This window comes from Panulirus ornatus, chromosome 18, assembly GCF_036320965.1.
Source record: "Panulirus ornatus isolate Po-2019 chromosome 18, ASM3632096v1, whole genome shotgun sequence".
Taxonomy (NCBI): Eukaryota; Metazoa; Arthropoda; class Malacostraca; order Decapoda; family Palinuridae; genus Panulirus; species Panulirus ornatus.
Window position 1 is genome coordinate 43,628,623 of NC_092241.1, and position 27,783 is coordinate 43,656,405.

General features: G+C 42.5%; 1 protein-coding gene across 1 annotated transcript in view; it reads right to left on the bottom strand.

Annotated features, from left to right (window-relative positions):
• LOC139754906 (uncharacterized) overlaps positions 1-27,783 on the bottom strand; it is a 36,822-nt gene that overhangs the window by 2,890 nt on the left and 6,149 nt on the right. Inside the window, exons 2-6 of the mRNA XM_071672732.1 lie at positions 20,630-20,993; positions 19,285-19,483; positions 16,025-16,222; positions 13,517-13,642; positions 7,046-7,120 (exon numbers count right to left, since the gene is read on the bottom strand). Of these exons, the coding sequence (XP_071528833.1) occupies positions 7,046-7,120; positions 13,517-13,642; positions 16,025-16,222; positions 19,285-19,483; positions 20,630-20,805 (774 nt within the window). The 5' untranslated portion in view covers positions 20,806-20,993. The remainder of the gene's footprint in view (positions 1-7,045; positions 7,121-13,516; positions 13,643-16,024; positions 16,223-19,284; positions 19,484-20,629; positions 20,994-27,783) is intronic.

Here is a 27,783-nt window from a genome sequence, read left to right on the forward strand (position 1 = left end):
AGTGTGAGAGGATGTGACCTTTTTTTCGTCTGTTTTCTGTCGCAACCTCGCTGACGTAGGAGGTGGCGATGCTGTTTGTTGTGGGGCGGGATAACACCAAGAATGAATGAAACGAGCAAGTATGAATATATATTCATTTATTTATTTTATTTATTTTGCTTTGTCGCTGTCTCCCGCGTTAGCGAGGTAGCGCAAGGAAACAGACGAAAGAATGGCCCAACCCACCCACATGCACATGTATACACATGCACGTCTACACACGCAGATATACATACCTATACATCTCAACGTATACATATATATACACACAGACATATACATATATACACATGTACATAATTCATACTGTCTGCCTTTATTCATTCCCTTCGCCACCTCGCCACACATGTAATAACAACTCCCTCCCCCTCATGTGTGCGAGGTAGTGCTAGGAAAAGACAACAAAAGGCCCCATTCGTTCACACTCAGTCTCTAGCTGTCATGTAATAATGCACCGAAACCACAGCTCCCATTCCACATCCAGGCCCCACAGAACTTTCCATGGTTTACCCCAGACGCGTCACATGCCCGGGTTCAATCCATTGACAGCATGTCGGCCCCGGTATACCACATCGTTCAAATTCACTCTATTCCTTGCACGCCTTTTACCCTCCTACATGTTCAGGCCCCGATCACTCAATATCTTCTTCACTCCATCTTTCCAACTCCAATTTGGTCCCCCACTTCTCCTCGTTCCCTCCACCTCTGACACATATATCCTCTTGGTCAATCTTTCCTCACTCATTCTCTCCATGTAACCAAACCATTTCAAAACACCCTCTTCTGCTTTCTCAACCACACTCTTTTTATTACCACACATCTCTCTTACCCTTTCATTACTTACTCGGTCAAACCACCTCACACCACATAATCTCCTCAAACATCTCATTTCCAGCACAACCACCCTCCTCCGCAAAACCCTATCTATAGCCCACGCCTCGCCACCATATAACATTGTTGGAACCAATATTCCTTCAAACATACCCATTTTTACTTTCCAAAATAACGTTCTCAACTTCCACCCATTTTTCAATGCTCCCTGAACTTTCACTCCCTCCCCCACCCTATGATTCACTTCCGCTTTTATGGTTCCATCCGCTGCCAAATCCACTCCCAGATATCCAAAACACTTCACTTTCTGCAGTTTTTCTTCATTCAAACTTACCTCCCAGTTGACTTGTCCCTGAACCCAACTGTACCTACTAACCTTGCTCTTGTTCACATTTACTCTCAGTTTTCTTCTTTCACACACTTTACCAAACTCAGTCACCAGCTTCTGCAGTTTCTCACACGAATGAGCCCCCAGCGCTGTATCATCAGCGAACAACAACTGACTCACTTTCCAAGCTCTCTCATCCACAACAAACTGCATACTTACCCCTCTTTCCAAAACTCTTGCCCTCACCTACCTGACAACCCCATCCATAAACAAATTAAACAACCATGGAGACATCACACACCCCTGCCGCAAACCAACATTCACCAAGACCCAATCACTTTCCTCTCTTCCTACACGTACACATGCCTTACATCCTCGATAAAAGCTTTTCACTGCTTCTAACAACTTACCTCACCCACAATATATCAATAATACCTTCCACAGAGCATCTCTATCAACTCTTTATCATATGCCTTCTCCAGATCCATAAATGCTACATACAAATCCATTTGCTTTTCTAAGTATTTCTCACATACATTTTTCAAAGAGATGCTATATGGAAAGTTTTAAGAGTATATGGTGTGGGAGGCAAGCTGGTAGAAGCAGTGAAAAGCTTTTATCGAGGATGTAAGGCATATGTACGAGTAGGAAGAGAGGAAAGCGATTGGTTCTCAGAGAATGTCGGTTTGTCGCAGTGGTGCGTGATGTCTCCATGGTTATTTGATTTGTTTATGGATGGGGTTGTTTCGGAGGTGAATGCAAGAGTTTTGGAGAGAGGGGCAAGTATGCAGTCTGTTGTGGATGAGAGAGCTTGGGAAGTGAGTCAGTTGTTGTTCGCTGATGGTACAGCGCTGGTGGCTGATTCATGTGAGAAACTGCAGAAGCTGGTGACTGAGCTTGGTAAAGTGTGTGAAAGAAGAAAGCTGAGAGTAAATGTGAATAAGAGCAAGGTTATTAGGTACAGTTGTATTGAGTGACGAGTCAATTGGGAGGTACGTTTGAATGGTGCAAAACTGGAGGAAGTGAAGTGTTTTAGATATCTGGGAGTGGATTTGGCAGGGGATGGAACCATGGAAACGGAAGTGAGTCATAGGGTGGGGGAGGGGGCGAAAGTTCTGGGAGCGTTGAAAAAAGTGTGGAAGGCGAGAACGTTATCTCAGAAAGCAAAAATGGGTATGTTTGAAGGAATAGTGGTTTCGTCAATGTTATATGGTTGCGAGGCGTGTCCTATAGATAAAGTTGTGCGGAGGAGGGTGGACGTGTTGGAAATGAGATGTTTGAGGACAATATGTGGTGTGAGGTGGTATGATCGAGTAATAATAGGGTAAGAGAGATGTGTGGTAATAAAAAGAGTGAGAGTGAGAGAGCAGAAGGTGTTTTGAAATGGTTTGGTCACATGGAGAGAATGAGTGAGGAAAGATTGACCAAGAGGATACATGTGTCAGAGGTGGAGGAAACAAGAAGTGGGAGATCAAATTGGAGGTGGAAAGATACAGTGAAAAAGATTTTGAGTGATCGGGGCCTGAATATGCAGAGAGTGAAAGGCGTGCAAGGAATAGAGTGAACTGGAACGATGTGGTATAACGGGGTCGACGTGTTGTCAATGGATTGAAGCAGGGCATGTGAAGCGTCTGGGGTAAACCATGGAAAGTTTTGTGGGGCCTGGATGTGGAAAGGGAGCTATGGTTTCGGTGCATTATACATGACAGCTAGAGATTGAGTGTGAACGAATGTGGCCTTTGTTGTCTTTTCCATGAGCTACCTCCAGCACATGAGGAGGGGAGGGGGTTGTCATTTTATGTGTGGCGGGGTGGCGACGGGAATGAATAAGGGTAGACAGTATGAATTACGTACCTATATATATATATATATATATATATATATATATATATATATATATATATATATATATATATATATATATATATATATATATATCCTCCCCTCCTTGTATTTCAACTTTCTAAAATGGGAAACAGAAGGAGTCACGCGGGGAGTGCTCATCCTCCTCGTGGGCTCAGATTGGGATGTCTAAATGTGTGTGGATGTAACCAAGATATGAAAAAACGAGAGATAGGTAGTATGTTTGAGGAAAGGAACCTGGATGTTTTGGCTCTGAGTGAAACGAAGCTCAAGGGTAAAGGGGAAGAGTGGTTTGGGAATGTCTCGGGAGTAAAGTCAGGGGTTAGTGAGAGAACAAGAGCAAGGGAAGGGGTAGCACTACTCCTGAAACAGGAGTTGTAGGAGTATGTGATAGAATGTAAGAAAGTAAATTCTCGATTAATATGGGTAAAACTGAAAGTTGATGGAGAGAGATGGGTGATTATTGGTGCATATGCACCTGGGCATGAGAAGAAAGATCATGAGAGGCAAGTCTTTTGGGAGCAGCTGAATGAGTGTGTTAGTGGTTTTGATGCACAAGACTGGGTTATAGTGATGGGTGATTTGAATGCAAAGGTGAGTAATGTGGCAGTTGAGGGAATAATTGATATACATGGGGTGTTCAGTGTTGTAAATGAAATGGTGAAGAGCTTGTAGATTTATGTGATGAAAAAGGACTGGTGATTGGGAATACCTGGTTTAAAAAGCGAGATATACATAAGTATACGTATGAAAGTAGGAGAGATGGCCAGAGAGCATTATTGGATTACGTGTTAATTGACAGGCGCGCGAAAGAGAGACTTTTGGATGTTAATGTGCTGAGAGGTGCAACTGGAGGGATGTCTGATCATTATCTTGTGGAGGCGAAGGTGAAGATTTGTATGGGTTTTCAGAAAAGAAGAAAGAATGTTGGGGTGAAGAGGGTGGTGAGAGTTACTGAGCTTGGGAAGGAGACTTGTGTGAGGAAGTACCAGGAGAGACTGAGTACAGAATGGAAAAAGGTGAGAACAAAGGAGGTAAGGGGAGTGGGGGAGGAATGGGATGTATTTAGGGAAGCAGTGATGGCTTGCACAAAAGATGCTTGTGGCATGAGAAGCGTGGGAGGTGGGTTGATTAGAAAGGGTAGTGAGTGGTGGGGTGAAGAAGTAAGATTATTAGTGAAAGAGAAGAGAGAGGCATTTGAACGATTTTTGCAGGGAAAAAATGCAAATTAGTGGGAGATGTATAAAAGAAAGAGACAGGAGGTCAAGAGAAAGGTGCAAGAGATGAAAAAGAGGGCACATGAGAGTTGGGGTGAGAGAGTATCATTAAATTTTAGGGAGAATAAAATAATGTTCTGGAAGGAGGTAAATAAAGTGCGTAAGACAAGGGAGCAAATGGGAACTTCAGTGAAGGGCGCAAATGGGGAGGTGATAACAAGTAGTGGTGATGTGAGAAGAGATGGAGTGAGTATTTTGAAGGTTTGTTGAATGTGTTTGATGATAGAGTGGCAGATATAGGGTGTTTTGGTCGAGGTGGTGTGCAAAGTGAGAGGGTTAGGGAAAATGATTTGGTAAACAGAGAAGAGGTAGTAAAAGCTTTGCGGAAGATGAAAGCCGGCAAGGCAGCAGGTTTGGATGGTATTGCAGTGGAATCTATTAAAAAAGGGGGTGACTGTATTGTTGACTGGTTGGTAAGGTTATTTAATGTATGTATGACTCATGGTGAAGTGCCTGAGGATTGGCGGGATGCTTGCATAGTGCCACTGTAGAAAGGCAAAGGGGATAAGAGTGATTGCTCAAATTACAGAGGTATAAGTTTGTTGAGTATTCCTGGTAAATTATATGGGAAACCACACTGCTCTTCCCCAATCTGTTGCTCTGTACATGCCTTCACCCTCTCAATCAATACCCTCCCATATAATTTACCAGGAATACTCAACAAACTTATACCTCTGTAACTTGAGCACTCACTCTTATCCCCTTTGCCTTTGTACAATGGCACTATGCACGCATTCCTCCAATCCTCAGGCACCTCACCATGAGTCATACATACATTAAATAACCTTACCAACCAGTCAACAATACAGTCACCCCCTTTTTTAATAGATTCCACTGCAATACCATCCATACCTGCTGCCTTGCCGGCTTTCATCTTCCGCAAAGCTTTTACTACCTCTTCTCTGTTTACCAAATCATTTTCCCCAACCCTTTCACTTTGCACACCACCTCGACCAAAACACCCTATATCTGCCACTCTATCATCAAACACATTCAACAAACCTTCAAACTACTCACTCCATCTCCTTCTCACATCACCACTACTTGTTATCACCTCCCCATTAGCGCCCTTCACTGAAGTTCCCATTTGCTCCCTTGTCTTACGCACTTTATTTACCTCCTTCCAGAACATCTTTTTATTCTCCCTAAAATTTAATGATACTCTCTCACCCCAACTCTCATTTCCCCTCTTTTTCACCTCTTGCACCTTTCTCTTGACCTCCTGTCTCTTTCTTTTATACATCTCCCACTCAATTGTATTTTTTCCCTGCCAAAATCGTCCAAAAGCCTCTCTCTTCTCTTTCACTAATATATATATATATATATATATATATATATATATATATATATATATATATATATATATATATATATATATATATATGTATATATATATATTGTTACGAACACGTGTGCGTGTGTCCACGCGTTCGTATAGGTGTATGGTGTGTCTCTGTGCCTTTGTAGGGTGCGGTTGCTATCGGCTAGGATCTCATCTCTCTGACCGTGTTAATTGCCTTAGTAATTATGTTTTGAACCAGATCTTGACCAGTCCTCTAGCACCCAAACCCTTGTCAACGGCGTCAGGTCAACGGCGTGGGGTCAGCTGCGTGGTATGTCGCCCCGTGCGTTCGCTGCCGTCGTGGACAAAGGAACAAAGGATTTTGAATGCACACCACATATGTAGGCTGGACCTTAGGCCTCCTTCAGCCAATCACGTCAAGATGAGGGCGTGACAATCAGTCTCTTGACCTATCAAGGGCAATTATGTCATTCTGACCTATAGTAGAATCAGGTGGCGGGTCGAGGCGTGGCTAGCTGTTCCTGCCTTGCTGGCCCTCCAGATAAAAAGCTCAGACGATCGTCTGAGAGTTGATTCCTTCAGCAGTCCCGAGCCTAGCAAGGTAATGTAGGCTTTCCCTGTCTCGAACCCCGTAGCCACCGCTGCCCTAGGTTGTAAGATGTTTACTGTGTTACGTCAAGTTTAGCTAAGTGTAACGATGATGTTTACTGTGTCACGTCAGGTCTGACTAAATGTAATGCTATCGAACAAAGTGTCAAAGGAAAGAGATCTGGTTTGAAATCTTATCTGGAATGTTAACTTATGTTCAATGTTAAACTCATGTTCAATGTTAACGTAAATGATTCGTGCCTGATTTATGTGTTCACCTTGTACATTTGAATTCTTTCATTATAAGTAATTCTAACCTTGGTGTTTGTTTTAACCCCTTACGTTAAGATAGCGTTATCCTGAGTTGTGCAATATTACAAATCTAACGTCCTTGCAAAGACAAGGACCAGTATAGTATTTGTGACATACATATGTTACTGGCGATCTTTCTCGAATAAGTATATTGAGTTCGTAACAATATATATATATACCCTGACCAGCAGACTGCCTTTCAACAGCCAACCATCACTGTAGTGGTTGTGACACACTTAATGGTCAGGGGAGAGAGGAGGAGGAGGAGAGGTGGCGACTCGAGGCCAATGGAGGGAGAGATGGTCATGTATTCTGAAGCCAAGACATAATTGTTGTGGTGGAAACGTAAGAGTGTAGCGTATAGGTTGCTGGGGAGACGATAATGATAAACACACGGGGAATATTGAAGGATATCAGGTCTGAGTTACCGGGAGAGATAATGGCAGAGATGACGTTTGTAGCAGAGAGAGACGGAGGAAGAGATGATGAGGACGACTCACTCACCTGGCCAACGGCGTCCAAGAGCGGGTTCTGAGCGATGTCTCTGAAGGCTTCCCACTCGTCGTTCTCTATGTCCACCTGTGGGAGGGGAGGAGAGTCTCAGACCGGGTGCTGGTGGCACGTCCCTCCTCACAGGGAAACTTCCTCACTGGTGAACCGCTGCTGGTCACTACAGAACCAGTCCAGCGTCGTGTTACAAATATCATGAGAGGGTCAACAGTGTACACCTACTACCGGAGTTGACATGTGGAAAACTATATTGCATCAGTTGAATCCATCACACTCTAACTCGTAGTCTCAATGATATGAATTCAAATCTAAATATTAAGACACGACTTGCCTGCTGGCGCGCGTTTGTTTGTGTGATTACTATTTGTGCGTTACGGAGAGCGAGTTTTACACTCGTGTTGCCTCGTCTCTTAACCTTGCATATGTGTATCATTCCTGTGTATGTATGCACACACACACACACACACACACACACACACACACACACGCACAGACACTCCCTCCAGCCCAGGATAGGTACAGTCAGAGATCACTTTTACCTCATTGTGTCGAACGATATGATAAACCGGCGAAAAATTCCGAAGAAAGCTCTCTCGTCTGGCTTCACGCTTCACCCCTGCTCTCTGTATATGTGGGGCGCCAGCGGCAGTGCTCCTGTTACTTACCATAACGTAATGTTACCAGCGGCAGTGCTCCTGTTACTTACCATAACGTAATGTTACCAGCGGCAGTGCTCCTGTTACTTACCATAACGTAATGTTACCAGCGGCAGTGCTCCTGTTACTTACCATAACGTAATGTTACCAGCGGCAGTGCTCCTGTTACTTACCATAACGTAATGTTACCAGCGGCAGTGCTCCTGTTACTTACGAAACCGTAATGTTACCAGCGGCTGTATTAATCTCACTTGCCATAATGTTACGTTACCAGTGGCACTGTTCCTCTCACTTGCCATAATGTAACTTGCCGTATGTGACCTTATGATATGTTTTACATATTTCTCAGACCAAGGATAAGGAAAATAAGGTCACAATGACGTGTACCGTCCGGATCAACACGACACCTGGAGATCCATCCAACCCAGGTGATGGAAGTGAGTCATGGTTTGATTGTACCCATCTATCGACCAGCCCTCGCCTCGAGGGTGAACACCTAGGTTGGGTGTAGGCTGACTGCTATGTCTATAATTTGATTCCATTGGTCCGTGCTGACTCATAGTCAGCAACGTTATCTACATCAACACGGAGGCTCGAGTGTGTGTGTGTGTGTGTGTGTGTGTGTGTGTGTGTGTGTGTGTGTGTGTTTGCGTTGTATGGAGGGGGATTTAAGGGTGATTGTGTTAATGTGTACGATATGCCCACAATGTGTGAATATATATATATATATATATATATATATATATATATATATATATATATATATATATATATATATATGGGTATGTTTGAAGGAATAGTGGTTCCAACAATGTTGTATGGTTGCGAGGCGTGGGATATGGATAGAGTTGTGCGCAGGAGGATGGATGTGCTGGAAATGAGATGTTTGAGGACAATGTGTGGTGTGAGGTGGTTTGATCGAGTGAGTAACGTAAGGGTAAGAGAGATGTGTGGAAATAAAAAGAGCGTGGTTGAGAGAGCAGAAGAGGGTGTTTTGAAATGGTTTGGGCACATGGAGAGAATGAGTGAGGAAAGATTGACCAAGAGGATATATGTGTCGGAGGTGGAGGGAACGAGGAGAAGAGGGAGACCAAATTGGAGGTGGAAAGATGGAGTGAAAAAGATTTTGTGTGATCGGGGCCTGAACATGCAGGAGGGTGAAAGGTGGGCAAGGAATAGAGTGAATTGGAGCGATGTGGTATACCGGGGTTGACGTGCTGTCAGTGAACTGAATCAAGGCATGTGAAGCGTCTGGGGTAAACCATGGAAAGCTGTGTAGGTGTGTATATTTGCGTGTGTGGACGTATGTATATACATGTGTATAGGGGGGGTTGGGCCATTTCTTTCGTTTGTTTCCTTGCGCTACCTCGCAAACGCGGGAGACAGCGACAAAGTATAATAAATAAATAAAATATATATCCATATATATATATATATATATATATATATATATATATATATATATATATATATATATATATATATATATATATATATATATATATATATATATATATCTTTCATACTATTCGCCATTTCCCGCGTTAGCGAGGTAGCGTTAAGAACAGAGGACTGGGCGTTTAAGGGAATATCCTCACCTGGCCCCCCTCTCTGTTCCTTCTTTGGGAAAAAAAAAAAACAAGAGGGGAGGATTTCCAGCACCCCCCCCCCCCCCCCTTCCCCCCGCTCCCTTCTCTTTTAGTCGCCTTCTACGACACACAGGGAATACGTGGGAAGTATTCTTTCTCCCCTACCCCCAGGGATAATATATATATATATATATATATATATATATATATATATATATATATATATATATATATATATATATATATATATTTTCTTTTTTTATTATACTTTGTCGCTGTCTCCCGTGTTTGCGAGGTAGCGCAAGGAAACAGTTTCTCACATGAATCAGCCACCAGCGCTGTATCATCAGCGAACAACAACTGACTCACTTCCCAAGCTCTCTCATCCCCAGCTGACTTCATACTTGCCCCTCTTTCCAAAACTCTTGCATTTACCTCCCTAACAACCCCATCCATAAACATATATATATATATATATATATATATATATATATATATATATATATATATATATATATATATATATATATACTGGAAAGGATCACAATTTTGCGCGTGATCAAGATATTCCTATGAGTCCACGGGGAAAAATGAAACACGAAAAGTTCACATTAGGGGAACTTTTGGGAACTTTTCGTGTTTCATTTTTACCCGTGGACTCATAGGAATATATATATATATATATATATATATATATATATATATATATATATATATATATATATATATATATATATATATATATATAAATGTATATATACATATATATATATATATATATATATATATATATATATATATATATATATATATATATATATATATATATATATATATATATATATATATATATATGTATATATATATATATATATATATATATATATATATATATATATATATATATATACATTTTTTTTTTTTTTACTATTCGCCATTTCCCGCGTTAGCGAGGTAGCGTTAAGAACAGAGGACTGGGCCTTTGAGGGAATATATATTTTTTTTTTTTGCTTTGTCGCTGTCTCCCGCGTTTGCGAGGTAGCGCAAGGAAACAGACGAAAGAAATGGCCCAACCCACCCCCATACACATGTATATACATACACGTCCACACACGCAAATATACATACCTACACAGCTTTCCATGGTTTACCCCAGACGCTTCACATGCCCTGATTCAATCCACTGACAGCACGTCAACCCCGGTATACCACATCGATCCAATTCACTCTATTCCTTGCCCTCCTTTCACCCTCCTGCATGTTTAGGCCCCGATCACACAAAATCTTTTTCACTCCATCTTTCCACCTCCAATTTGGTCTCCCACTTCTCCTCGTTCCCTCCACCTCCGACACATATATCCTCTTGGTCAATCTTTCCTCACTCATTCTCTCCATGTGCCCAAACCATTTCAAAACACCCTCTTCTGCTCTCTCAACCACGCTCTTTTTATTTCCACACATCTCTCTTACCCTTACGTTACTCACTCGATCAAACCACCTCACACCACACATTGTCCTCAAACATCTCATTTCCAGCACATCCATCCTCCTGCGCACAACTCTATCCATAGCCCACGCCTCGCAACCATACAATATTGTTGGAACCACTATTCCTTCAAACATACCCATTTTTGCTTTTCGAGATAATGTTCTCGACTTCCACACATTCTTCAAGGCTCCCAGGATTTTCGCCCCCTCCCCCACCCTATGATCCACTTCCGCTTCCATGGTTCCATCCGCTGCCAGATCCACTCCCAGATATCTAAAACACTTCACTTCCTCCAGTTTTTCTCTATTCAAACTTACCTCCCAATTGACTTGACCCTCAACCCTACTGTACCTAATAACCTTGCTCTTATTCACATTTACTCTCAACTTTCTTCTTTCACACACTTTACCAAACTCAGTCACCAGCTTCTGCAGTTTCTCACATGAATCAGCCACCAGCGCTGTATCATCAGCGAACAACAACTGACTCACTTCCCAAGCTCTCTCATCCCCAACAGACTTCATACTTGCCCCTCTTTCCAAAACTCTTGCATTCACCTTCCTAACAACCCCATCCATAAACAAATTAAACATGGAGACATCACAAAATAAACAAATTAAACATGGAGACATCACACACCCCTGCCGCAAACCTACATTCACTGAGAACCAATCACTTTCCTCTCTTCCTACACGTACACATGCCTTACATCCTCGATAAAAACTTTTCACTGCTTCTAACAACTTGCCTCCCACACCATATATTCTTAATACCTTCCACAGAGCATCTCTATCAACTCTATCATATGCCTTCTCCAGATCCATAAATGCTACATACAAATCCATTTGCTTTTCTAAGTATTTCACACATACATTCTTCAAAGCAAATACCTGATCCACACATCCTCTACCACTTCTGAAACCACACTGCTCTTCCCCAATCTGATGCTCTGTACATGCCTTCACCCTCTCAATCAATACCCTCCCATATAATTTACCAGGAATACTCAACAAACTTATACCTCTGTAATTTGAGCACTCACTTTTATCCCCTTTGCCTTTGTACAATGGCACTATGCACGCATTCCGTCAATCCTCAGGCACCTCACCATGAGTCATACATACATTAAATAACCTTACCAACCAGTCAATAATACAGTCACCCCCTTTTTTAATAAATTCCACTGTATATATATATATATATATATATATATATATATATATATATATATATATATATATATATATATATATACACACACCTGTGAGAGTGTATGGTATATGTGTGTTTATGTGGTACCATGTGGTCACGGGTGATAACGGTCATTCTCCTGTGTACAGCTGGACCCAGGGTTGCTACGGATCATGTTAGAGACATAATCTATATTAATGTACACGTCAGAGTCAGACGAACAATGTCGATATCAGTTCCACTTTGCTCTGCTCACGAAGCTACGTGAATGCAACTTAATATGATATTGATGATACGAATAATAGAAATTTATTTTATATAATACAATAATCTAGCGACCCCTAAATCTTGGGGCGGATGGGGGAGGGGTAACTGGTGGGGAGGTTGCCTTCGCTTGAGGCCACCAGTGCCCCCTGCCTGCCTGCCTGTGCTGTGTCGTCCAGAGGAATATCTGAGTAAGCTCAGGTTAACATGATGATGATGACAGGAACTTCAGCGGATGTGATGCAACAGCCAACACACCTTAAGCACGATGTACGTCCGACGCTTACCAACAATGTGCCTCGTGTGCGCATCGCACGATGATCCACCACAGATAGCACTGTCTACACCACGTCTTGTGTTACCTGGATTTCTAACCGATCATAATAATCTTTTAATCAAACCTGTATTGATATAAGTAGTATATACGCTAAACCACGTATTGATTATATTACTCAAGTGTTCTAATATGGATTTAAGAGGATAAATCGAGCGGTTCATCACTAAAACCTTTTTCAACTGTAGTTAATGAAACATTTGCCTCTGTCTGCGTCATCATCAACAGTTGGATACAGATGTCATCCGTAACACCAGACACATGTGTTGTTATCTCCTGCGTCACGTATAAAGTTACCTAAAGAGGCGAGAGCAGAGGACTGGAAGCCTCCTCCTGTGTTATCACTTCCTAAACGTAGGACTAGAAGGAAGGAGCCAAGCGAGGACTTTTCATTATCCTCGAGAACTCTGTCGTGTGTTCCTGACGCTACCCTGCAAAGGCAGGAAAGACGGACAGGAATGATATACCTGGACTTGGGAGAATATGAAGACAACAGATCATTACCGCTCCTACTCGAGGTTTATCCCAAAGTTTTCTGTTATTACGTTAAGAACAAGACTGCCACAACCAGGATTCGAACCCATGCACTCGACCTAGGAACGCTAACCGCTGCACCACTGGGGTTCATAGTATATGCATCGCCACGAAGTCGTGGATTACTGTGAGGAAGTGTACAGTTGTGATTTACCTTCATGAAGCACATTGTCATGGAGTACCTTGAAGAACCATAGAGTCTTGGATTACCTTGAAGAAGTATAGGGAATCATGGATGACGTCGACTGGTCTTAGAAGATTACCTTCACTGCATACAAAGTCGTTGATTATTGTGGAGAGGATACGTAGTGGATTACCTTGAACCAGCATACAAGGTCATGGATTACCTTTATGACATGCAGAAGTCATTGATTACCTTCCAAAGATATACAGTTCGTGGATTATTACCTTCAAGACGTGTATGGGTCGTGGAAAGAGTTGGTTCTTCATCACAAGACCCTGCAGATTGTCAAACCTGAAGGTCGTGTTCATTCTGATGAAATATTTGGCTATGTTCCTATCGGAGAGGCCCTCCTGCCGGTTGGTAACACTGAATTAGAATGACAGTTACAAGTGAGGCAACACTGGGTCATTAGCAACAGTTACCAGTCATCAGAGAGACTGGGTCATTAGCACCACACACACACACACAGAGACACACACACACACACACACACACACACACACACACACACATTGCAGGAGAGAAACGCCGGGTGGCATTTATATCATATAATCCTTCAAGAAATATCATGAGTGCAGAACAAACATACAGTGATGACACTGAAGATATAATCGTGATGATGTATGAGGGAGTCGGACGTGCACCTGTCACAGGTCTACTGTAGAGTGGTGATGATGGTGATGAACCTCATTATAAGGCGTTAGACTGGGAGAATTTGTAGCCTCATGTTACTAGGACGTCATGGAGACACAAGTGTTGCAGACTGTGTACAGGAAAATTACCAGCACGTATCACTGGACAATATAGAGAATAAATTCATGTTTGTAGACTTTTCGTTGGGATAATCCATGACAAGGAAAGAGTTAGTACACAGAGGAAGGGGCACACTAGCCATCCTGTGTAAAGTACCAGATCAGAGAGAGTCATGGTAAATACCAGACCCGTAAGAGAGGTTTGCCAACCAGTTCAACCAGGTGTGAATAGGTCCATGTACCCGGCAGGTGTGAATGGGTGCCTGGTCCATGTGACTGGCAGGCGTGAATGGGTGCCCGGTTCATGTGACAAGTGAATTAAAAGACGAACGAATGCCAAATGAATGCCCTTCACATTACTGCTAAGTATACAGTCGTCTACGGAACTCCTGAGTCCTGTATACTCCAGCCATACCAAACACCACGCCAATCTTGGGTTCGGGGAACCAGTGAATGAGTAACAATACTGACAAAATTACTTTCAGTAAGTGAGTCTTTCTGGAGCGGTCGCTGGCGTTGCGGCCCACTAAGACGATCTTAGCGGCCCGTGTCTGAAGGACAGGACAGATGGTTCACAACCAACTCACCTGTTCATCATATCCTTGAGCGTTGGTCGACATATGGACACCTGCATCAGCTGGTACACTGCCACACATCAGCCTCCTCAGACTTTTCTGTGTCACTCTGAGTGACGATCTAAGCAGGAAGGAAGACGTCGCTTCCTTCAGTCAAATCCTCCACAATCTTCGTCGACTTACAACACCTGGACTTCCTGCACCTGAACTCAAGATCATCTACACAACGTTCACATCTTCCCAGACTCACCAACGCCTCCCCTGTCCAGTCCTCCTCCCTACCCACCAAACACGAAGCAAAAAGAGAGAATGTAAAGTCAGTATAGTTCTCTCTTACTCTTAACCCTCTACAACCATCAGCTAGACCTCATCCAACAATTCGGGAAGAAGCTGTACTGTATTACTTCCGCCACCGTTACCTCCTGCCACCTGGAATCCCTCGTCCTTGAGTTGCAGGTCAGCACTACGATCACAATAGACCCATACGAGCTAGTGAACACTATTACAACAACAACCCAGCCACCATGATCATCATCAGTTAGTCGGCTTTCACTGGATTTCTGTAGAATCTGTTTGTCTGATCACAGCCTCTTCTGAACTCCCTCGTATACTGTATGTACAAACTTCATATATTTTTAGTATTTAGCTGCAAATATGATTTTATTTTTGCTATTGTCATCATCATTATCATAAGCATTTCGTTTCTCAGTGTTCTCCTAAGCAGAGGAAGGAGTAAGAGAGTAGATGTTGTCTTTACACCACTGTATTTATTCAGCCTCTGGCCAGATGCAAATTGGTTGGTGCGTGTGTGTAAATAGATAAAAGAAATATATATTAACAGATGAATAACGGTGTATATAAGCAGTCATTCAGCTGAAAATATACAATTAAGGTATTACAGATGTTCCAGAACTGGGAGGTCGTGATAGTTAACCACTGTAATTATAAAAGAGCTGAAGATCACTGGAACAGGGAGGAAACGTTCACCTGCGGCACATCAGGCAACAGCACGAGGGTCAACACAGTGTGGAGCAATAAGTCTCTGATGAAGAAGAGATGATGAGTACATGGAAAAAGTTATATAAAGAAATGAATGAAGTGACCATCAGAAGACTTACAGACTTGTGAGGGAGATATGAGAGGTTAGGTTAGGAGATGTGTGAATGTAAAATAAACAAAAAACAAACACACACACACACACACACACACACACACACATCTACAATCTTCCTTGTTATCTCTGATGTCTTCATGAATTATTGCTTTATAACTCAAGTTTACAGTAGAATGACAATTCACAATCAAAGATGCATCTCTCCCTCCCTCTCTAGTGACAGGAATACGTAGCAATGTTGATCGTTAATGTCTCAGTGTAGGATGACAACAGTGGATCACTGTGACTCACCACATGGAAGTGGACGTGTTCGGTCTCCCTGGCCAGCTGAGGGTTGAAGTTGATCACGTCGAACATGTGGACCTCGCAGGGCAGCTCAGACACGGCGTCGTCGAAGGTGGTGTCGTACTGGGTGCCGAAGGAGAGAGTGAGGCAGTCCTGGGGCACCTTGGCACCGACCACCTCCAGGGCCGGATCCATACACACATACTGTACCAGCAGGAAGGTAAAAATGTAGGTTTTGAGGCAGTGTGAGAAAGTTGCCTCAGGAGAGGAAGTCAGAATATTATTGTTATATATAGTAAGGAGGGAATATGACCTTACATAGATTCATTGCTTGGTTTTGTTTTTCGTCACTTCTTAACCAGAGGAGAACAGACTTAAGCAACTGGTAAGGGACAAGCCTTCCTGCGTCTACAATCAGAGTAAAGCTGGAAGAGAGACAGACCCTCCCATGCTTAACGTTAACAATACAACCAAACTTTTCTCCCAAGCAGAGGAAGGAGTGAGAGAGGAGATATTGTCTTTACACCACTGTATGCATTCAACCTCTGGCCTGATGTAAACTGGTTGGTGCATGTGGGTAAATAGAGAAAAATATACAAATAGATGAATATCGGTGTAATTAAGTAGTTATTCGGCTAAAAATATACAGTTGAAGTATCAAAGATGTTCCAGAACTGGGAGGTCATGATAGTTAACCACTGTGATTATAAAAGAGCTGAAGATCAAAGTGAGCTGGATATTTCCACACTTTGGATAAGCAAAGAAGTGAGGCACATAGCCAGAGTGGCAAATATACAGGGCTGTTGACAGAACAAATTGTATGGTTCATACGTTATGCTATTGGCTGAACATTAAGTGGTGAATAGTTATAATAACACAGTAGTTGACCTGCCACATAGCCTAACAGAAGACTGAGCTGTTCAGCTACATAGCTGTGCATTTGTTCATGGATTGTTTATGACGTCCACAATGGTAGGTAGAGGACTGTACTAATATCTGTCTGTACGAACTCTAACTGGAACAAGTCGATTGTGGTGTCGACCAGAGGTCCGTGGTGGAGTGGCGTCGGGGTTTGGGTGGGTCTCTGTGAAGGGGGTGTTAGCAGTTTATTGCCAAACTGGCGTATGACTGTGGACAGCTTCAGTAAGATGAGGGTCTCTTGGTAGGTGGTGCAGGAAGGGCCCGGGATAATTCTGCATGCCGGCTTCTGCGCTCTATCTAGTTGGTCCCTGTGCGTAGCTGTTAATGAGGACGGCTAGGCTGGGGAGCCGTGGGTGAGATTAGGTAGAATGAAAATGGTATGTACACGGATGAGCGCACTTGGTGGGACACCTAGTAATTTCAGATGGCGATGCAGCACAGGCGCTTTGAGGAAGATTGCATGAGAGCGCTGACATGATTCTTCCATTTCAAACCGTCGTGTGTAGTGACACCAAGTGTGAAGACTCTGACTACCCGGAGGATGTCAGGGCCCAGTGTGACGTCAGGGGTCAGGATGTTGTCTGTACTCAAGTTGATGAGCATCACCACAGTCTTGATATGGTTGATGGTGACATTATCGCCTGTCGTCCACTCCTGAAGGGGTTTTTATGATGTGCTGAAAAGCACTAAAGTCAGAAGAGTTGTTGTTGATAGAGAAGCTAAAGGTGGAGTCATCTACATACTTCTAACGATGGTTTGTCTTCTTCAGGGATTCATTGATAAGATGAGGAAGGATAGCGGCCCCAACTTGGTGCCCTGTGGTAAATCGCAAGCTAGGGGTAGTGATATCTATGTGGCTCCCGTAAATGGGACAGTTTAGTGTCGGCCGGTCAGGAAGTCCACCAGCCACGAGACGAGACGAGACACTCCCGTCGTCCCAGGTCGATGGCTTTGTTTGCGATGATGTTATGGTTTCTGGTGTGTTGTGATCACTAGATGTATACAGTGTTCCACTGGCGTCTGTAGGAAATGAGGTGTGTAAAGTTAAACACACTGTATCACGACACACTTTTGTATCGCTCATGTGTTATATCAACAAACTTGGAAATTTTTCTCTGCTGAGTAATCTCAAGGAGAGGTGATGATGACGATGTGGCAGCTGGACGACTATTGTCCAGTGATCTTGTAGGAGTAACAGGAAACGATTGAAGTCAATAGGACGCTGCCTTAGATCTAATGATCCTTTAGATGTAACAGGAATGAAACAGGAGCCACAACCCCAGCTTAAGACGACGACCTCTTTATTGATCCTATTGGCGTAACAAGGACGTAAGAGGACTTCCTCTCTACACACTCATCTTAGACTTTAACAGGAACTGCATGAGCCAGATGGATCAACAGTGATGCCTCGCCTGAAGGAGCGAATAGCCAGTGTTGCCTTGTATTGATAATAAAGAGAACAAGACTTCTTTTTATGATGTCTATGTGAGGGAAGAAAACACGATGCAGAATCAAACCGGAAAACAGAAGAACTACGGCAATTCTCAGGTCCTTCACCTGCCCTCCGACCTGCTGTCTCAGGCTCCTCGGAAACTCAGTGTCAGGGAAAAGCAGTTAATCATGGACAGTCAGGAGCTACACCTGGGAAACGTACAGTACCTCAAGAACCACAGGTAAAATCGCCTGTGATAAACACAGCAGATCGTTCTTTCCTAATACTATATTGTTGTTATGACCGCTCGATATGGTCATGACCCTGCAAGCCCCTTGTGAGTGAACTGCTCTTCCTGTTGCTCCCGTGGGAGGACAGGAGATTAATAGGAACACACATTTACTGACTCAATGATGAGGAGATCTGAGTCTGATCTGCTGGAGAGATCGGACAATGATCATGGCCCGTGACAACCAGGTCGGAGCGGTCCAACGTGTTTCTCTGACCAACCCCTCACCCGGGAGGTTCCTCTCTTGTACAGGATCCTCTTCGTCGGTCCCTGGCGAGGAACGAAGCAGTACAGTGGTTCTTCACCTCCCCCAGAGGACTTGAGATTTATAGATATATAAAGGGAATCGTCCTATAACTGAAGAGTCATTGAATGTCAAAACGTTTCATCAGCTTCAAAACAAATCTTGTCTTACTGGTATTTTGTAAAATGCTACATATCGAAATGAAGAAAAAAAGCAGCTTGAAGTACCTCAGGTGAAGAAGACTAAGTATACTGATGATGGCGGTGGCAGACTCGCCAGGTCTCAGTCTGGCACACTGTCTGCCAGAGGACCCATCACAGACACAAGAGAGAGAGATACATGATCAATACTGGGACTTGTTCCGGACGATCAAGACTCACCTTGTGTCCGTCCATGTCTACCCCATTCACCACCAGTTCCCCAATGCAGTAGGATCCGCCCAGCTTGAGCAGCTTGCGGCAAGAGGCCTGTGGTGTGCGCAGGTACCTGAAGTAGTCGCTGACGGTGGCCAGGGTGGGGCCCCACTGTGTCCACTCACTGTCCTTCAGGAGAGTGTATAGCCTGGTCGGTGGGGAGGGCCTGTGGGGTACAACATCATGATACAGGTGGCACCTCACGTAGTCTACCATAAACATGAGCTGAATATTGATGGTACTACATATCTTACATAAGTAAACACGCAGATTATGGTTACAATTTGTTTCATCTATAAAAAAAAAGAAAAAAGATTTCTTAGAATAGATTATTTCTATGCGGAAGGTTCTTGTCACGAACAAAAATTTATATCGAGGTCAGGCCTTAACTGAAACAAGAAAAGGATTAGAGAGATATAGTGAAATAAGAAAAGGACGACTAGTTTTAGAGTTTTGCAGGAAGCGACAAACCTCTCTTTTACAAAGGGGTCAGGTTGGGAAATACGTTAAGATTGTTAGGTTCCGTTCGAACTCGGATTATCGTAACTTGACCCATATTGCCACCATCCTCAGTCACAATGCTCCCACACAGCCCAGTAGGCACACTCTGTGAAGTATTACTTCTGTCATTCGAACTTTAACTTTTGTCATCCTTGCCTCTGTACAGTGACGCTGACTATATCTTTCACTCTCCCGATCCTCAGGCACTTCATCATCATCCACATACACAATGGAGATCCCAACTAACCAGTCAACAACGCTTTCAATCCTTTTCTTAATACATACATACATACATTTATACATACATACATACATACATACATACATACATACATACATACATACATGACGCTAAATATTCTATATGAAAGCGTCTTTAGATGTACTTCGTAATTCCGGTACAACTTTTGCTAAAACAAAGTATATTTCCAGTCATGTTTACCTGTAAGCAAGTAATTTTTAAGTTATATCAAACTCCCATTGCCCCTGTATTGTCATTCATACCCTAACATACACACATATTACTGACCTCCTGAGATGATGCGATAAAAATTACGTGATTTTTTGGTGTCGTTAATCCTCATTTATCATTATCAGAGAAAATGAAGGTGAAGTTAGAAATTTTTCAAGGTAAACCTAACAGCGTTAGCAGTGTTGTCCATGTCACCTTGACTGGACTCATCATAGTTTTATTTACGTTATACATTTGTCCTCAGCCCTACCCGTGGGCTTGCCATGTTTACATGAACAGAGGCTTCCCAGGGAAGGAGGTTGTGATGATCGTGGAGAAGCAAACAAGAGTATGACGGACCTGAGAGTATAGGTGAGGGATCCGGCGCCGGGAGTGTGGTGTAGTGGGCTGGGCGTCACCGACAGCAGCAGTTGCTGCTCCGGGAAGCTCTCCAGTAATAGGTTACTCTTCGTCGGCCGCTCCTCCATCACTGGAAACACGAGGAAGGGCAGGAACTTGCCCGGGTACCTGCCCATCACCAGGGGTGTAGCCGGCCTCCAATAGCGACGGTATTCTATCGTGTTCCAGAGGCTGCGGTCTGGACTCCTGCTGGAGTCCAGGAGGCTGAGCACCAGCAACGCCACGCACACCGACCCCGTCACCCACACACCTCGACCAGTTCCTCTGCGGATGTGGCCCAGGAAACACCAGAATCTCCGGAATACTGAGGGAGAGGGGAAGGCACGGTGTCAGTGACTGTTGGCAGACAAACGGTTTCTCCTTTTTATGTCGCAGGCTCTGGTCGTGGATAAGAACCTTCCTAGAAACTAGAAAGACTAAGAAGTTATCTTTGTTCTTGAGGAAATAGAAGCCTGACCTAAATAAAGGTCGGGGCTTTTAGGAATGACATTGAAAGGTAAAGTGTTCCAAAGTTTAGCAGTGTAGGGAATAAAACAAACGTCATAACGGCTCACACATTAATTACCGCCGGCCACATAGTAAACATAAGACACAATGGCTTACATTACGTGGTTTAACAGATGGAAGTAACACAAGCAGAGAGTTCTCGGAGCAGAAACCAAAGCAAAACTACTGAAGTAAAGAGAGAATCAGGACGGAGGCATAAGGCCAATGGATCATCTTGCGACCAGATTGGAAGTTACATAGTCGAGTGCTTGGAACACGATTCTCTCTAGAACCCACGTAAAACGAGATACTTCTCTTATTCAACAGCAGCGTTCGTATAGTGAAGGATCAGTCCTATGTATAATCAGAGGAGCAAACCAGTTGAACTGGAAGAAAAAGAATTGCCATTTTCTTGGAGGCATCCTTAGCTATTTTCGTAATGGGTGGTTTCCAAGGACGAGATGTCGTGATGATTGCGATAGTCTTATGGTGGAATTAAGATCCACCAGAGGAGATGAGAAAGTTGTGAGATGCTTAAGAAAGAGAACTTAAAAGAAACTAAACTTAACCAAGTTAATGTTCCATTGTCCTGCCTGGAAATCCTATCCAAAATCTGAATTTATAAAGGCTGTTCTGAAGAGCCGGTGTGAATCGTGGAAGTGATGATGGAAAACATGCGTATGACTGTTTATCTGTTGAGGAAAAGATATCCTTCATGTAAAGGAGGGATTGCGTAGGAGACAGGACAGAGCCTAGAGGGACATCTCTATTATACAAATATTAAGTCAGACGTCAAAGTTTGAAGATCTAAGGTTCACAAAGCGACCAGCAGACATGTCGGTGGTGGAATGAACACAGATTGGATGAAAAAGGCGGTCTGCTTGAAGGGCGCTGGTCTTGGAAGCGTCCGGTACTGCAGTTACCTGAGCCCTTCCTCTGGTCTGCAGCAGAAACTGGGATTCTCCGTCCACAACAACAGAAACTATGGGCCATGATGTTTATGGATACTCCGTTTAATATCAAGATAGAAAGAGAAGACGAGAGAATTTGAGGGCAGGAAAGATGAATAGGATATATATATATATATATATATATATATATATATATATATATATATATATATATATATATATGTATATATATATATATATATATATATATATATATATATATATATATATATATATATATATATATATATATATATATATATATATATATATATATTATCCCTGGGGATAGGAGAGAAAGAATACTTCCCACGTATTCCCTGCGTGTCGTAGAAGGCGACTAAAAGGGAAGGGAGCGGGGGGGGGGGGGCTGGAAATCCTCCCCTAGTTGTTTTCTTTTTATTTCTTATATTTTCCAAAAGAAGGAACAGAGGGTGGTGGGAGCAGGTGAGGATGTTCCCTCAGGGGCCCGGTCCTCTGTTCTTGACGCTACCTCGCTATCGCGGGAAATGGCGAATAGTATGAAAAAAAAAAAAAAAATATATATATATATATATATATATATATATATTTTTTTTTTTTTTTTGTTTTTTTTTAACTATTCGCCATTTCCCGCGTAGCGAGGTAGCGTTAAGAACAGAGGACTGGGCCTTTTATGGAATATCCTCACCTGGCCCTCTTCTCTGTTCCTTCTTTTGGAAAATTAAAAAAAAACGAGAGGGGAGGATTTCCAGCCCCCCGCTCCCTCCCCTTTTAGTCGCCTTCTACGACACGCAGGGAATACGTGGGAAGTATTCTTAATCCCCTATCCCCAGGGATAGCCTAGGGATAATATATATATATATATATATATATATATATATATATATATATATATATATATATATATATATATATATATATATATATCATACAACACACAAACCTCCAACAGCTAGGATCGAACCCCTGTGCAACCGGCGGGAGCGCTACCGCGTTGTTCAGTACAAAGAGACGTAGCTAGGACGCCAAATGGCGTCCTAGCTACGTCTCTTCGTTGTATGTCAACTGACTTATATTTCTTTCTTGTGTCTCCCCTGATGATGTGATTATTAAACGAAAGTGCACTTGGGAAGTTATCGTGTTTCATTTTCCCCGTGGATCTATAGGAATATATATATATATATATATATATATATATATATATATATATATATATATATATATATATATATATATATATATATATATATATATATATATATATATATATAAACACACACACACACACACACACACACACACACACACACACATATATATATATATTATATATATATATATATATATACTTATGTATATCTCGCTTTTTAAACCAGGTATTCCCAATCATCAGTCCTTTTTCAGCACATAAATCTACAAGCTCTTCACCATTTCCATTTACAACACTGAACACCCCATGTATACCAATTATTCCCTCAACTGCCACATTACTCACCTTTGCATTCAAATCACCCATCACTATAACCCGGTCTCGTGCATCAAAACCACTAACACACTCATTCAGCTGCTCCCAAAACACTTGCCTCTCTTGATCTTTCTTCTCATGCCCAGGTGCATATGCACCAATAATCACCCACCTCTCTCCATCAACTTTCAGTTTTACCCATATTAATCGAGAATTTACTTTCTTACATTCTATCACATACTCACACAACTCCTGTTTCAGGAGTATTGCTACTCCTTCCCTTGCTCTTGTCCTCTCACTAACCCCTGACTTTACTCCCCAGACATTCCCAAACCACTCTTGCCCTTTACCCTTGAGCTTTCGTTTCACTCAGAGCCAAAACATCCAGGTTCCTTTCCTCAAACATACTACCTATCTCTCCTTTTTTCATATCTTGGTTACATCCACACACATTTAGGCGCCCCACTCTGAGCCTTCGAGGAGGATGAGCACTCCCCGCGTGACTCCTTCTTCTGTTTCCCATTTTAGAAAGTTAATACAAGGAGGGGAGGATTTCTGGCCCCCCCGCTCCCGTCCCCTCTAGTCGCTTTCTACGACACGCGAGGAATACGTGGGAAGCATTCTTTCACCCCTATCCCCAGGGATAATATACATATATATATATACATATACACATACACACACATACACATACATACGCACATATACACACACACACACATACATATATATACATATGAAAAATGTAAGAAACAATTTAGAAAACTGAAACTTCTAGCTTGAAATGAATGAAAAATGAATGTCACATAATGGTTCAACCTCTGGCTATGGCAAAAGGAAATGTATAATTTATTTACACAAACGTCAATAGCAGTTCTCATCAATTTAACCACTGTATCAATAAGCTTCAATGTCTAAGCTACATTTTTCTCCAATTTCACCATTGGATTACGTGTTAATTGACAGGCGTGCGAAAGAGAGACTTTTGGATGTTAATGTGCTGAGAGGTGCAACTGGAGGGATGTCTGATCATTATCTTGTGGAGGCTAAGGTGAAGATTTGTATGGGTTTTCAGAAAAGAAGAGTGAATGTTGGGGTGAAGAGGGTGGTGAGAGTAAGTGAGCTTGGGAAGGAGACCTGTGTGAGGAAGTACCAGGAGAGACTGAGTACAGAATGGAAAAAGGTGAGAACAATGGAAGTAAGGGGAGTGGGGGAGGAATGGGATGTATTGAGGGAATCAGTGATGGATTGCGCAAAAGATGCTTGTGGCATGAGAAGAGTGGGAGGTGGGTTGGTTAGAAAGGGTAGTGAGTAGTGGGATGAAGAATTAAGAGTATTAGTGAAAGAGAAGAGAGAGGCATTTGGACGATTTTTGCAGGGAAAAAATGCAATTGAGTGGGAGATGTATAAAAGAAAGAGACAGGAGGTCAAGAGAAAGGTGCAAGAGGTGAAAAAAAAGGGCAAATGAGAGTTGGGGTGAGAGAGTATCATTAAATTTTAGGGAGAATAAAAAGATGTTATGGAAGGAGGTAAATAAAAAGCGTAAGACAAGGGAGCAAATGGGAACTTCAGTGAAGGGCGTAAATGGGGAGGTGATAACAAGTAGTGGTGATGTGAGAAGGAGATGGAGTGAGTATTTTGAAGGTTTGTTGAATGTGTTTGATGATAGAGTGGCAGATATAGGGTGTTTTGGTCGAGGTGGTGTGCAAAGTGAGAGGGTTAGGGAAAATGATTTGGTAAAAAGAGAAGAGGTAGTGAAAGCTTTGCGGAAGATGAAAGCCGGCAAGGCAGCAGGTTTGGATGGTATTGCAGTGGAATTTATTAAAAAAGGGGGTGACTGTATTGTTGACTGGTTGGTAAGGTTATTTAATGTATGTATGACTCATGGTGAGGTGCCTGAGGATTGGCGGAATGCGTGCATAGTGCCATTGTACAAAGGCAAAGGGGATAAGAGTGAGTGCTCAAATTACAGAGGTATAAGTTTGTTGAGTATTCCTGGTAAATTATATGGGAGGGTATTGACTGAGAGGGTGAAGGCATGTACAGAGCATCAGATTGGGGAAGAGCAGTGTGGTTTCAGAAGTGGTAGAGGATGGGTAGATCAGGTGTTTGCTTTGAAGAATGTATGTGAGAAATACTTAGAAAAGCAAATGGATTTGTATGTAGCATTTATGGATCTGGAGAAGGCATATGATAGAGTTGATAGAATGCTCTGTGGAAGGTATTAAGAATATATGGTGTGGGAGGAAAGTTGTTAGAAGCAGTGAAAAGTTTTTATCGAGGATGTAAGGCAAGTGTACGTGAAGGAAGAGAGGAAAGTGATTGGTTCTCAGTGAATGTAGGTTTGCGGCAGGGGTGTGTGATGTCTCCATGGTTGTTTAATTTGTTTATGGATGGGGTTGTTAGGGAGGTAAATGCAAGAGTTTTGGAAAGAGGGGCAAGTATGAAGTCAGTTGGGGATGAGAGAGCTTGGGAAGTGAGTCAGTTGTTGTTCGCTGATGATACAGCGCTGGTGGCTGATTCATGTGAGAAACTGCAGAAGCTGGTGACTGAGTTTGGTAAAGTGTGTGGAAGAAGAAAGTTAAGAGTAAATGTGAATAAGAGCAAGGTTATTAGGTACAGTAGGGTTGAGGGTCAAGTCAATTGGGAGGTGAGTTTGAATGGAGAAAAACTGGAGGAAGTAAAGTGTTTTAGATATCTGGGAGTGGATCTGGCAGCGGATGGAACCATGGAAGCGGAAGTGGATCATAGGGTGGGGGAGGGGGCGAAAATTCTGGGGGCCTTGAAGAATGTGTGGAAGTCGAGAACATTATCTCGGAAAGCAAAAATGGGTATGTTTGAAGGAATAGTGGTCCCAACAATGTTGTATGGTTGCGAGGCGTGGGCTATGGATAGAGTTGTGCGCAGGAGGATGGATGTGCTGGAAATGAGATGTTTGAGGACAATGTGTGGTGTGAGGTGGTTTGATCGAGTGAGTAACGTAAGGGTAAGAGAGATGTGTGGAAATAAAAAGAGCGTGGTTGAGAGAGCAGAAGAGGGTGTTTTGAAGTGGTTTGGGCACATGGAGAGAATGAGTGAGGAAAGATTGACCAAGAGGATATATGTGTCGGAGGTGGAGGGAACGAGGAGAAGAGGGAGACCAAATTGGAGGTGGAAAGATGGAGTGAAAAAGATTTTGTGTGATCGGGGCCTGAACATGCAGGAGGGTGAAAGGAGGGCAAGGAATAGAGTGAATTGGAGCGATGTGGTATACCGGGGTTGACGTGCTGTCAGTGGATTGAATCAAGGCATGTGAAGCGTCTGGGGTAAACCATGGAAAGCTGTGTAGGTATGTATATTTGCGTGTGTGGACGTATGTATATACATGTGTATGGGGGGGGGGGGGCATTTCTTTCGTCTGTTTCCTTGCGCTACCTCGCAAACGCGGGAGACAGCGACAAAGTATAATAAAAAAAAATAATATGATATATAATATATATATATATATATATATATATATATATATATATATATATATATATCCCTGGGGATAGGGGAGAAAGAATACTTCCCACGTATTCCCTGCGTGTCGTAGAAGGCGACTAAAAGGGAAGGGAGCGGGGGGCTGGAAATCCTCCCCTCTCGTTTTTTTTTTTTTTCCAAAGAAGGAACAGAGAAGGGGGCCAGGTGAGGATATTCCCTCAAAGGCCCACTCCTCTGTTCTTAGCGCTACCTCGCTAATGCGGGAAATGGCGAATAGTATGAAAAAAAAAAAAAAAAAAAAAAAAAAAAAATATATATATATATATATTAATATATATATATATATATATATATATATATATATATATATATATATATATATATATATATATATATATATATATATATATATATATATATATACTTGTCGCTGTATCCCGCGTTGGCGAGGTAGCGGAAAGGAACAGACAAAGGATGGCCCAACCCACCCAAATGCTCATGTATATATATACACGACCACACACGCACCTATACATTTCAACGTATACATATATATACATACACAGATATATACATACATGCACAGGTACATAATTCATACTTGCTGCCTTCACTCATTTCCATCGCCACCCCGCCACACACGAAATGACAACCCCCTCCCCCAGCATGCGCGCGAAGTAGCGCCAGGAAAAGATAACAAAGGCCACAATCGTTCACACTCAGTCTCTAGCTGTCATGCATAATGCACC